The following is a 13,783-nucleotide window of genomic DNA, read 5'->3' as shown; positions in this document are numbered from 1 at the left end:
GGAATCCAATTTACTGCCAAATCAGATCATCAAATCAGAGTCTCAGGTCAACCGAAACACGGACAAACGAGACAACGGAAAACGACTCGAAAAAGTCGGAAAACACCGCCCGCGGGGGCTCGGCCAAAGCCGAGCCACCTCAAGGTGGCTCGGCCAAGGCCGAGCCACCTTGAGGTGGCTCGGTGGCTCGGTGGCCGAGCCACCTCGGGGTGGCTCGGTGGCCGAGCCACCTCGGGGTGGCTCGGCCATGAGCCGAGCCACCTCAAGGTGGCTAGGCACAGTGCCGGCCACCCCGAGGTGGCCGACAGTGGCCAGAGGTGGCCGACATTTCCCTTTTTGCAGCCACTGTTGCAGTGCTGAGCTGACGGTTCTGGTCCTTCAGGCGATGGCTTGATTCGAGTTAAAAAAGCTTCAGAGTCACTCAAGGCCTCCTGTAATGCTTTCCTTGTATCTTTGGACAGACGCAATAGCTCGTACAGGGTTATCCTAGCCGGGATGTTGGCCAACTGCGCCATGATGTCGAAATGGGGTGGAGAGCTCGCATTTCCCGGTTTGTCTCTTCCAATCGGGTGATTGAATCGAGACTGCTTCGGGTTTTGGGCCTCTTGGCGTAAATGTTCTTTCTCCTTCTCCTTCTGCTGGATCTTCTCCGTAGCTACAGGCATTGGGGGAATTGCTGTTATTCCCAGTTCTGCCAACGTCTTGGAAGGAGGGGTTTTGGTACCTAATTGCTCGGAAGCATCCGGGTAGGTTTTGGGCCTCTTGGCGTAAATGTTCTTTCTCCTTCTCCTTCTGCTGGATCTTCTCCGTAGCTACAGGCATTGGGGGAATTGCTGTTATTCCCAGTTCTGCCAACGTCTTGGAAGGAGGGTGGAAGAGGTTCCAGTCCATTGTAAATCTTCAATCAAATCTGGATGAACCCAAAGAATCTCACCATTAGGGGCTGTGTGTGGCCCGAGTCCCTTCTGGCGCTGCTTGTGAGGATCATCGTTCACCGTCTTCACAGCTGCATTTATCACTGGTTCATGTTGGAACCAGTTTAAGGGAACAGAACCGAAGCTGATCGATATTGTATTTGCTCCCACTCCCTTCTCCTTCGGCTGCTTCATTGTGATGACCCCGACATCGATGAGAGCTTGGATCTTGTCCTTAAGAGCATAGCATACCTTGGTAGGATGGTGCACTTGTGAGGATCATCGTTCACCGTCTTCACAGCTGCATTTATTACTGGTTCATGTTGGATGGTGCACCGCTCTATGAAATGCGCAGTACTTTGGATCATTGACTCTCTTGGCATCTTCCTGATCCTGGATCGGAGGCAATTTGATCTTGTTATTCTCAATGAGGTACTTGAAGATACCGGGAACTTCATCCTCTCTGAACGAATAGACTTTTGGGAACTTTGGCTCCGAGGCTTTCGGCTTCGGGGTCTGCTGTTGCCACCTTGATTGTTGAGGCGCCTTTTGCTGCTGCTGTTGTGGCTGCACTTGCACCTCGAACGTTTGATTCGCATTCATGGCATTTGCGTGTGTTTTTCCTCTTCCCTTAGGGGCAAAGTTTGGTTGCGAGGCATTGTTAGCTATTTGACCCCTTTCCGCCTTCTTCCTTTTGAGGAATCGTTCGGCTCGTTCTCCTCGCACCTTCAGATCCTTCCAGGTCTTTGGTGGCGCCATTCCCATAGCTTCGAGGATGTCTAAGGAAAGATTGTTGTGACAGGTCTCGAGGATGAAATCTTCGCTGACCGGATCCCTACAATTCATTGCTTTATTCCGAAACCTCTTCACAAAGTTTTCGACTGTCTCACCATTCTTCTGTTTCTCCTCAAACAGAGTGCTGATTGAGACCTCAGTGTCATCGTCGAAGAAGTTCGTCAGAAACATGTCCTCCATGTCGTCCCAACTGCTGATGCTCCCCGGCTTGAGGCGACGATCCCAATCGAAGGCCGCTCCGCAAAGAGTGCCAACGAATGACCGTACCATCAAGGGTTCATTGCCGGAGATTATTCCTAAGTGAGACTTGAAATATAATAAATGTTGGGTAGGGGAACCCTTTCCATCAAACGGCGTAAAGTTGATTAAATTGAACTTTGCCGGATATGGAATTGATTCCCACTCCCTTGGGTATGGACATGGTATGCCGGACCTTTTCACTTCTTGAGCATTCATCAACGCGTTGATTTTGCTCTCCAAGTCCTTCATCTTCTTGTCTTCACTCATTTCTATCTTTGAGTGGCTTTGGGGAGAGGTAACGTGGTCCTCTTTTGCATTATCATCCACGGGACCGCTTCCATTGTCGTTGTTGACAGGAGGGATATTTATGTTGACATTATTCCCTTCCCGTTCATTCTCATATTGATTCTGATTATGGTGTCGAGTGGGTTCTCCCTGGTGACTTGTCAGAGCCGCGATTTGCTGGTCATGCATCTCTCTCATTTGCTGCATGGCCATCTCCATCTCGAACTTGAAACTTTCTTTCTGCCGAGCCAGGGCATCTTCAAGCATCTTGGTTACTTATTCGGCGCTGATCATGAGTGACTCGTAAGGTTGCCCCGCACTAGACGCCGTGTCATCGGATGCTATAGCCGAGTAGGAGTCTGAACCGGCATCTGACACCTCCTCTTCCAAAGGAAGTCCCTTTTGCATCCTTTGGTAATTCTTTCGCCTATTGATCCCTGACCGCAATCGAGTCATGCGCTGGGATACTTCGGCAAGCTGATCTGAGTTAGAGTGTCGTGTCGATTTCCCTCTGCCGGTCATATTAGCAGACACCTCTAGGAGTTCGTCTTCTTGGCGGACAGGCTTCTTCCTATGGAAACGCCTTGGCTTGGTCTCGGACGTTCTGGTGGAAATTCTCTCGAACACCTCTGATAACACCGCCCTGATGATGTTGGCACATGGACAGTGAGGTTCCGTGTCTCGTGTATTTCGCTTCCAAGACTTACTCGCACCCCCAGCTTTATAGTACAACTCATCAGTTTGATAACTGGAGCAACCCATAGAGTGTTGGCATAACTTCCCAGGTATAACACGATCATCATCAGACGAATGTGTTTTCCTCTGGGGATATGACGCTTTATTAGCGTTTTCAGAAGTCGCTCGTTCAAGTCTACGCTTTTGCGAGCGTAAAAACTTAACGGGCTCTTGCATTTCGACACGCAACCCAATGCGGTCGGCAATAGGGGTTTTCCCTTTGTTATCTTTCTTGCTAAGGTTACGCGTTGACCGGCGTCCACCTTAGGGTTTTGAACCGCGTAGGTTGGCTTTTGTCGTCACGTGTTGACTTTCGTCGTCACGTGTTGACTTTTGTCGCAACGCGCTGTCCGGCGTTGACCTAAGGTTACGCGTTGACCGGCGTCCACCTTAGGGTTTTGAACCGCGTAGGTTGGCTTTTGTCGTCACGTGTTGACTTTCGTCGTCACGTGTTGACTTTTGTCGCAACGCGCTGTCCGGCGTTGACCTAAGGTTACGCGTTGACCGGCGTCCACCTTAGGGTTTTGAACCGCGTAGGTTGGCTTTTGTCGTCACGTGTTGACTTTCGTCGTCACGTGTTGACTTTTGTCGCAACGCGCTGTCCGGCGTTGACCTAAGGTTACGCGTTGACCGGCGTCCACCTTAGGGTTTTGAACCGCGTAGGTTGGCTTTTGTCGTCACGTGTTGACTTTCGTCGTCACGTGTTGACTTTTGTCGCAACGCGCTGTCCGGCGTTGACCTAAGGTTACGCGTTGACCGGCGTCCACCTTAGGGTTTTGAACCGCGTAGGTTGGCTTTTGTCGTCACGTGTTGACTTTCGTCGTCACGTGTTGACTTTTGTCGCAACGCGCTGTCCGGCGTTGACCTAAGGTTACGCGTTGACCGGCGTCCACCTTAGGGTTTTGAACCGCGTAGGTTGGCTTTTGTCGTCACGTGTTGACTTTCGTCGTCACGTGTTGACTTTTGTCGCAACGCGCTGTCCGGCGTTGACCTAAGGTTACGCGTTGACCGGCGTCCACCTTAGGGTTTTGAACCGCGTAGGTTGGCTTTTGTCGTCACGTGTTGACTTTCGTCGTCACGTGTTGACTTTTGTCGCAACGCGCTGTCCGGCGTTGACCTAAGGTTACGCGTTGACCGGCGTCCACCTTAGGGTTTTGAACCGCGTAGGTTGGCTTTTGTCGTCACGTGTTGACTTTCGTCGTCACGTGTTGACTTTTGTCGCAACGCGCTGTCCGGCGTTGACCTAAGGTTACGCGTTGACCGGCGTCCACCTTAGGGTTTTGAACCGCGTAGGTTGGCTTTTGTCGTCACGTGTTGACTTTCGTCGTCACGTGTTGACTTTTGTCGCAACGCGCTGTCCGGCGTTGACCTAAGGTTACGCGTTGACCGGCGTCCACCTTAGGGTTTTGAACCGCGTAGGTTGGCTTTTGTCGTCACGTGTTGACTTTCGTCGTCACGTGTTGACTTTTGTCGCAACGCGCTGTCCGGCGTTGACCTAAGGTTACGCGTTGACCGGCGTCCACCTTAGGGTTTTGAACCGCGTAGGTTGGCTTTTGTCGTCACGTGTTGACTTTCGTCGTCACGTGTTGACTTTTGTCGCAACGCGCTGTCCGGCGTTGACCTAAGGTTACGCGTTGACCGGCGTCCACCTTAGGGTTTTGAACCGCGTAGGTTGGCTTTTGTCGTCACGTGTTGACTTTCGTCGTCACGTGTTGACTTTTGTCGCAACGCGCTGTCCGGCGTTGACCTAAGGTTACGCGTTGACCGGCGTCCACCTTAGGGTTTTGAACCGCGTAGGTTGGCTTTTGTCGTCACGTGTTGACTTTCGTCGTCACGTGTTGACTTTTGTCGCAACGCGCTGTCCGGCGTTGACCTAAGGTTACGCGTTGACCGGCGTCCACCTTAGGGTTTTGAACCGCGTAGGTTGGCTTTTGTCGTCACGTGTTGACTTTCGTCGTCACGTGTTGACTTTTGTCGCAACGCGCTGTCCGGCGTTGACCTAAGGTTACGCGTTGACCGGCGTCCACCTTAGGGTTTTGAACCGCGTAGGTTGGCTTTTGTCGTCACGTGTTGACTTTCGTCGTCACGTGTTGACTTTTGTCGCAACGCGCTGTCCGGCGTTGACCTAAGGTTACGCGTTGACCGGCGTCCACCTTAGGGTTTTGAACCGCGTAGGTTGGCTTTTGTCGTCACGTGTTGACTTTCGTCGTCACGTGTTGACTTTTGTCGCAACGCGCTGTCCGGCGTTGACCTAAGGTTACGCGTTGACCGGCGTCCACCTTAGGGTTTTGAACCGCGTAGGTTGGCTTTTGTCGTCACGTGTTGACTTTCGTCGTCACGTGTTGACTTTTGTCGCAACGCGCTGTCCGGCGTTGACCTAAGGTTACGCGTTGACCGGCGTCCACCTTAGGGTTTTGAACCGCGTAGGTTGGCTTTTGTCGTCACGTGTTGACTTTCGTCGTCACGTGTTGACTTTTGTCGCAACGCGCTGTCCGGCGTTGACCTAAGGTTACGCGTTGACCGGCGTCCACCTTAGGGTTTTGAACCGCGTAGGTTGGCTTTTGTCGTCACGTGTTGACTTTCGTCGTCACGTGTTGACTTTTGTCGCAACGCGCTGTCCGGCGTTGACCTAAGGTTACGCGTTGACCGGCGTCCACCTTAGGGTTTTGAACCGCGTAGGTTGGCTTTTGTCGTCACGTGTTGACTTTCGTCGTCACGTGTTGACTTTTGTCGCAACGCGCTGTCCGGCGTTGACCTAAGGTTACGCGTTGACCGGCGTCCACCTTAGGGTTTTGAACCGCGTAGGTTGGCTTTTGTCGTCACGTGTTGACTTTCGTCGTCACGTGTTGACTTTTGTCGCAACGCGCTGTCCGGCGTTGACCTAAGGTTACGCGTTGACCGGCGTCCACCTTAGGGTTTTGAACCGCGTAGGTTGGCTTTTGTCGTCACGTGTTGACTTTCGTCGTCACGTGTTGACTTTTGTCGCAACGCGCTGTCCGGCGTTGACCTAAGGTTACGCGTTGACCGGCGTCCACCTTAGGGTTTTGAACCGCGTAGGTTGGCTTTTGTCGTCACGTGTTGACTTTCGTCGTCACGTGTTGACTTTTGTCGCAACGCGCTGTCCGGCGTTGACCTAAGGTTACGCGTTGACCGGCGTCCACCTTAGGGTTTTGAACCGCGTAGGTTGGCTTTTGTCGTCACGTGTTGACTTTCGTCGTCACGTGTTGACTTTTGTCGCAACGCGCTGTCCGGCGTTGACCTAAGGTTACGCGTTGACCGGCGTCCACCTTAGGGTTTTGAACCGCGTAGGTTGGCTTTTGTCGTCACGTGTTGACTTTCGTCGTCACGTGTTGACTTTTGTCGCAACGCGCTGTCCGGCGTTGACCTAAGGTTACGCGTTGACCGGCGTCCACCTTAGGGTTTTGAACCGCGTAGGTTGGCTCTTGTCATCACGTGTTGATTTTCGTCGCCACGTGTTGACTTTTGACGCAACGCGTTGTCCGGCGTTGACCTAAGGTTACGCGTTGACCGGCGTCCACCTTAGGGTTTTGAACCGCGTGGGTTGGCTCTTGTCATCACGTGTTGATTTTCGTCGCCACGTGTTGATTTTTGACGCAACGCGTTGTCCGGCGTTGACCTAAGGTTACGCGTTGACCGGCGTCCACCTTAGGGTTTTGAACCGCGTAGGTTGACTTGTGGGACTCATCCATATTTTTCAACCGTCGGCGGAGAAAACCAATGTTTGTGGAAACATCGTGGATATGGAAAACAATTCCGGGTACCGGAAAATATCTCGGGGGATCAAAACATCGCGTAGGGGGTTGAAACCCGGGCGAAGCACCCCGGGGTGCCTCGGCAATGCCGAGACACCCTTGGGGGTGTCTCGGCAATGCCGAGACACCCCTAGGGGTGTTTCTCCCCTAGTTTTGTCTTGTTCCTTTTTTTGGCCTCTTGTGCATGGTCCCCCCCTCCTTTATTTTGAATTTCAAGAGAGAACCCCACCCCCAAAACCGAATTCTTTCCCCCCATTTTCGGTTTTCTTTCTTCTTCCTCCCCCTCTTTCCTCCATTGATTTGCTCTTGAGAACCCTTCAATCCCTTAAAAGATTCGGGATTTTGACGGGTACCCATTTGCCGGAATCTTCTCCTCTTTCAAACGAGGGTCTTGGCCTCCATTTCCGAGCCCGAAGGAAAACTCCTTTGACTTGGTAAGTTTTTCTTCACAAACCCCTTATTTTCTTGCAAAGATCATGTCTTTATGCTTGTAATAGATAAGGGTTTATGGATGAAATAAGCATTTGGGGGGTTTTATTGCAAAAACCGAAACTATAGGGGTTTATTTGCAAAATTCGTGGGTCTGAAATTTTGGGGGCTCTTATGCAAACATGAACTGAAATTTGGGAGGCTTGGGTTCGTGTTTGTTTCTTCAAGAAATGGGGGTGCTTTGTGTAAGAGGGTTAAAGAACTGTTTGAGGGGTTTATTTGCAAAACAGTCCCTAAATATTTGGAGGGGCTTATTGTCAAAAGAGCCACGAATTTGGGGCTGAAATCCAAGAAGTTTAAACCCCCGACCCTTGATCGAATTTTTGGTAAAAGCATATGGATGCAAAACCAAAAGTTCATGGAGGGACTTTTATGTAAAATTGACCAAATTCTGCAAAAGGGCTTATTTGCAAAATTTGATCAAAATTATAGGGTACCGGGATGTTCGATGATCAAGTATGATGACCATAACCCGAGTCATACGTGTCCTTGACCTGAATTTGGCCTTGAGCACGAGGGGTATTTTGGGTATTTCACCAAAATTTTCCGCGAAATGACGATTATCGTTTCGCGTGCACGAAATTCGTAGGCTTAATTAGACTTTAACTACAAAATCCTATTTGTTATTAGGATTTCGAGTCCAAGTGCTTAATTTCCCTTCTTCCGATATTTCGTGTATATATATCGTACCTGATGTACTGCTCTTCATTGCAGATTCACGATGTCTCCCCGTCGGTCTCGTCTTTCCGGGAGTCACCCTTGCTCGCAGCATGGCGTGGAGGAGGCTCCTACGACATCATCTCCAGTGACCTCTTGCTTTGGGGGTAAGAATCTTATATATATTTTTTTCTTTTATCCCGGATTGACCTCTCGCGGGTCATGACGGAAGAACCGATACCCCTCCCGCGGGGGTTAAGGTTTCGGACTTGCTTTGCTTAGCCAATTCAAGTCCTCGGTTATATTGGGGCGATCTCGTGTTGCCTTACACCTTATAGGTCGGTATATGTTATCACGGTGTCTACGTGATGACGCATACCGTTCTCCCGGTGTAGGGCACTCGAAATCGAATAATCTCGTCTTGCGTTTATGACATGGATTTTCTGACTCCATCTTTGCTTTGTTGCAGTTGAGTTTCCCGGGGGTAGTCTCCCTCATCATGCCCCTACCGGTTGTAGTAGGGAAGTGTTTTCTTCGGCTTCTGCCAGGCAGATCATCGATCCCCTTCCGCAGTTCGACAGAGATCGCTCAGACGAGTTCTGTCGCTTGATAAAGGATGGAGGGCGTCACTGTTTACGCCAACTTATCACCGATGCTCCTCTCACCGCAGACGCCACTTCTACTGAAGCTTTAAAGAAGCCGGGTTTTCTATTCGGGGATCGCACCGAAGATCCTGCCGCGCTGACTCTTGCTGAGGAGCACTGGCTTACCCTTGACGAGGGAGCTCTTTTATATATCCCCTCTATTCCTCGCCAGTGCTCTTTTACTGACTTGGAGAAACAGGCTGTGGGGCGACAGATGTCCTGGCCTCTTACCAATGCTGTTACACACGTTCAGTGCGGATACATTTCTCATCACAAGAGTCCCGGTTCTCTGGGGTATCAATCCATTTGTGGCCTTCGACCCGGGATCATGGGTCTTGACACTGCACCTCCAGGCGAGGTATCGGCGGCCGCTCTCACCGTGAGGAATCGTTTAGCTCATCTGGGAAGACAATTACCTCGACTGGATTACCGATGTTATGGTTGGGCTTCCTCACTGGCTAAGGGATGGTGGACCCGTTTGACCAGTTATGTTCTGGGACGCTGGGAGAGAGACTTGAAGGGTAGTGGATTATATACGCCCATACGGGCTACTATGTATGGACTTCCCGTTAGCTGCCGTCACTTCTTGGCATTGCTCGAGACATATATGCCTGATAGTAATACCTTCTTGACCAGTGGCGGAGAGCTAGGGTTGGCTCTTCATGAGATGCACCAGGTTTCCGGGCTTTCGATGGGAGATTGCCCGTATCAGGAATACTTCCCTTCTAACCAACAGTTGGAGTGTTTGAAGAAGGATACTCCCGATGTGTATGACACTCTCTGGGACCTCACCTGTCATTATCACACCTGTTTGCTCCAGAGTTCTCCTCCAGCGAAGACGAAGAGGAAGATCAGCTTGAAGCAGTTTGCTGTTTACCTGTTTCCTAACTTGGAGGATGATTCCGAGGAGTCCATACATGAGTTAGGCGTTTTGACCCCTGCCGCTATTAATGAGCTGATGGAGAAGAATGAAACTCATTCTTATACCATTGCTAGTGCCGAGGGGGCTTTTCCGGCCGGGACTAAGTTTCGATCGTTCCTCTATCATGCCCAGAAGTCTATCGATCCTCGGTCTCTGTTAGCTGGCTACCTTGCTCTTTGGCTGAAGAAGTGTGTTGTTCCATATCAGTCTTCAGACGCTCTACCCCTCGAGGTGCTCTTCCCTGCGGTCCAGCTAGCTTATGGGAGGGAGCTTTCTCTGCTTCCAGCGATGGTTGCCAGCATCCATTGCGGGCTTAGGGGTGTAGTTCGTGTTCTTACCCAAGTGGGTTCTAAACCCTCGACTGAGCTTACCTGCCCGAAGGTTGAGCTGCCCTACGCTTATTTGATGGCGTGGTTCGTTCTTCACCGTCCGGACTTGATGTCGGCGCCCAGCGCCGTTGATGTTCCCGTTCCTTTCCTACAGCTGTTGGAGGAGAGTAGATGGGTTGGGAAGAAATTTGAAGATGTACAAAAAGAACTTCGAGTTCGCAGGAACTGGGAGTTCTTCAAATGCTTCCCTCGCTTTTCGGGACGTTATGGCGAGGAGTTGACTGATATGGAGAAACCCCGAACTAACCGGACTGCTCTCGACGTCGGTTGTTTCCGCTGGTTGGTGAACATCCGAGTCGGGTATCTTGTTCTCCGGGTGAAGGACCGCTGCCACATAGAGCCTTACCTTCCCTGCCGTTTCGCACGTCAGTTTGGCTATGACCAACTATACGTTGGGAATCCGAGTCGTAGTTTGCGTGTTGAGGGAGGACTCGTTGACGGCGTACGGGCGTGGTTATGGACCATGGTTGGCTGCACCGGGGCTCAGTTTGCTCTTCCCTCCTATAAACGCAAGCCGATGATTACCTTCCTCAGCTGTAAATGGTTCCTCTCTGCCGATGAATCCATAAGTGTGAGGAGTCTTTCGGAACTAGAATCCGATCACTTGGTTCAATCTGCTATGATGGCTGCTCGCAGGGCTGAGCCTGCTCAGAGACAGAGGAAGAAGTCCACCGGAATTCCCGAAGGGGAGTATGCAGATATAGATACCGACCAAGCAGAACTTGATACAGGTTTGTCATGCTCTTTGATCCTCTTTCTCGACTTCAATTGGTATTGGCGAAAGATCTGGTTCATGAGATGATTCTTGTTGTTTCAGGTGGGGTAGCCGACGACCATGGGTCGCTCGCTTCCCGTCGTGCGAAATCCAAGTTTGGTGGCCAAACTTCGCATGACCGCCCCGTTGGTTCTATGAGGGGTGATCCTTCGAAAAGGAAAAAGATTGCCCATAAACCTCATGTTGATCAGCGCTCCCATGGGGTAGATTCAGGAGGCTTTGCCGACGGGGAGGAAGGTAACATTTTGTTGTACCCACTTTTATTGCTTTAAGATGATTTACCTTCCGGGATCCCTGATCCTGTTTCATAATTCAGGGTTCTTCGAGGAGGGCGAGCTTCCACCAGGTCCGGTATTCTCTGGGGCTGACAACATGGACTGCTTCATGCAGCAGGTGTGCGACGCCCTTCGTGATGGCTCCCTGGGCATTGATCTGAACATCGATCTTGGGCAGGCAGATGGTGTTGATCCCACCGGTTCATTTTCAGATATACCTACATCCGGTGCTGCAGGTGTTGCGACAGAAGGGCCAGACGGGGATGGGGCCTCCCCTATTGCAGATTTCGAAGAGCAGGGATATGTTCCTGCACCGGTCTTCCCGAGACCTGACTCTGGACTGTTAGCCGATATGTTAGCTGAACAAGCTCCCACCGGGACTGTGAGACCACTCTTTGAGAGTGATTCATCCACAGGTATATATCCAATTTCCTCTCTTCTTTGCTTGTCTCAGTCTCCATTTTGACTAATAAAGAAGTGCAACTATATGACCAGGCGCTGTACCTGATTCTGCTATAGCTTCGGGTGTTTTCCCGCCTTCGCCTAATACGACTGACTTGCCCACGAGGGTTGATATACCTTCCATGAGCATTCCTGTCGTTACTTCGGAGCCTGTCGAACCCCAACCCGAGGGGATTTCCGCCGGTATAGGTATACCTCGAATTTCCCTTAGGGTCTTTTCGATTGTATTTAATAGTTTCTTGACCTCCCATACTGCTGCTTGCAGGTTCTCGACCGTCTCTATATGAGCAGGTCCATGCTCTCTTGGCCGATACCAATCCAGATGGGGATGTCTTCCGCACTGACCTCGGCTTCTTTACTGCCTTTTATAACGGCGTGATTGATAAGCTTCTGCACAGAGGGTCTTCTTTTGATCAGTTCAGGCGTTCCTTCTCCCGTCACATGATGATGATGAGGGAAGAGGGATATCCGGATTTGGCCGATTCCTTTACAGCTGATTTCGCTGCCCTGGAGTCAGAGATTCGAGAGCTGAGGGAGTTGAAGGCTGGTGGAGCTCCCTCTTTTGCATCTTCTCAGGTGGAGGATAGGTTGACGCAGTGGCATGAACTGCGATCTTCCGTTGGCAGCGAGCTTCGATCACGTGAGCGCACTGTCGAGCAGCTGATGGCCTCTCTGGCGAGGAAAGACACCAGCAGAGCTGAGTTAGTGAGCTCCTTAGATTCCACTCGTGCAGAGATAGCTAGACTGAAGGAGGCCTTGGAACGCGCCGAAGAATCTGCCGCTACCATTTCTGAGGAACTGGTTGGGTTGGAGCGTTCTCGTGAATGGACACTCGACAGGCTGGGATCAGTGCAGGAGGGGTTGATGAAGCTACGACACGAAGCCGCAGAGGTTCTCAACAGTTCCGAAGATTCTGTCCGAGCTAGCCTGCAGGCGGAGTTCGAGCAGGACTATATGGACAGGCTCTCTGGTTTAGAGTCTCATATTCTTAGCCGTCGGTTGCCTTCGGACTAACGAGCTTTTGTTGTATGCTTTTGACTTGATTTATTAATAGAAAATCCGCATTTGCTTCTTTTGTGTTTTCTCTGTATCTCTTCCGAATGACAGATTTATGGGATTTTTGGCAAACCCCCAGCCATCAACGGGTTTGAGGTGCCTTTACCGATTACCGTTTGAATCGGGCTAGCATGCGGATTGTCGAAATCCGTTCCGCATGTAACGTTGTGCTGAGAGAGTAAACTCTCTGAGGCTTTGTGCTATGATCTTGAATACATAGGCTTCGTCTTTCTCACGGGAATAGACTACCCGGCAACGCGTGTTAGGCGTTGACTTTGGGGTTTTTGGCAAACCCCCAGCCTTCAACGGGTTTGATGTGCCTTTACCGATCACCGTTTGAATCGGGCTAGCATGCGGATTATCGAAATCCGTTCCGTATGTAACGTTGTGCTAAAGGAATGAACTCCCTTAGACTTGCTGCTACGACTTCGAATACGTAGACTTTGCCCTTGTTACGGGAATAGGCTACCCGGCAACACGTGTTAGGTGTTGACTTATCCCTACTTAGGATTCGGGATAAAATTCCCCACGCACCAAGTGCGCGGATTGGAAGTTGAAAGTTGTGTCAAAATAGGAGAGGAAGAATTTTATATTCTATCTCCCGCTGGAAAGGAAACTTGAGGTGGGATTCCCCACCCCCAGTATCTGGAAGGATGAACTGGGAATGGGATCTCCACTCCGAGCACCCGGAATGATGAACTGGGAGTGGGGTCGCCACTCCGAGCATCGGAAAGGTCCGAGGAGAGGAAGAATTTTATATTCTATCTCCCGCTGGAAAGGAAACTTGAGGTGGGATTCCCCACCCCCAGTATCTGGAAGGATGAACTGGGAATGGGATCTCCACTCCGAGCACCCGGAATGATGAACTGGGAGTGGGGTCGCCACTCCGAGCATCGGAAAGGTCCGAGGAGAGGAAGAATTTTATATTCTATCTCCCGGTGGAAAGGAAACTCGAGGTGGCACACCCCCAGAATCCGAAAGGCTCAAACGACCCTAACTGTCGTAAGGTTTGGTCATTTGACTCTGAAGAGGAAGAATTTTATATTCTATCTTCAGCTGGAAAGGAAACTCGAGGTGGCACACCCCCAGAATCCGAAAGGCTCAAACGACCCTAACTGTCGTAAGGTTTGGTCATTTGACTCTGAAGAGGAAGAATTTTATATTCTATCTTCAGAACTGGAGAGGAAGAATTTTATATTCTATCTCCAGCAAAAGAGGGAAACTCGAGGTGGGATCTCCACCTCCAGAATCCGCAGGATGAAACTAGAAGTGGGATCTCCACTCCGAGAATCGGAAAGTTCAAACGACCCTAACTGTCGTAAGGTTTGGTCATTTGAACAAAAGATGACTCGGTCTTAGTCTCGACCAGGGT

At 50.7% G+C, this 13,783-nt stretch overlaps 1 protein-coding gene across 1 annotated transcript; it reads left to right on the top strand.

Annotated features, from left to right (window-relative positions):
* LOC109843883 lies at positions 7,080 to 12,433 on the top strand. Its single transcript, XM_020412844.1, has 7 exons — positions 7,080 to 7,176; positions 7,946 to 8,055; positions 8,358 to 10,574; positions 10,661 to 10,855; positions 10,935 to 11,309; positions 11,389 to 11,544; positions 11,621 to 12,433. Exons 2-7 carry the CDS (start codon positions 7,953 to 7,955, stop codon positions 12,367 to 12,369), a joined length of 3,795 nt encoding a protein of 1,264 aa, XP_020268433.1. The 5' UTR covers positions 7,080 to 7,176; positions 7,946 to 7,952; the 3' UTR covers positions 12,370 to 12,433.

The sequence above is a fragment of the Asparagus officinalis genome, chromosome 5 (genome assembly GCF_001876935.1).
Source record: "Asparagus officinalis chromosome 5, Aspof.V1, whole genome shotgun sequence".
Taxonomy (NCBI): Eukaryota; Viridiplantae; Streptophyta; class Magnoliopsida; order Asparagales; family Asparagaceae; genus Asparagus; species Asparagus officinalis.
This window is presented reverse-complemented; position numbering and strand designations above follow the sequence as displayed.

What these genes read in the sequence shown, in the direction of transcription:
- LOC109843883 (XM_020412844.1), top strand. Translation starts at nt 7,953, where the DNA reads ATGTCTCCCCGTCGGTCTCGTCTTTCCGGGAGTCACCCTTGCTCGCAG. An exon ending in AGTGACCTCTTGCTTTGGGG is followed by an intron (nt 8,056 to 8,357) that starts GTAAGAATCTTA and finishes GCTTTGTTGCAG; the next exon opens with TTGAGTTTCCCGGGGGTAGT. An exon ending in CTTTGCCGACGGGGAGGAAG is followed by an intron (nt 10,856 to 10,934) that starts GTAACATTTTGT and finishes TTCATAATTCAG; the next exon opens with GGTTCTTCGAGGAGGGCGAG.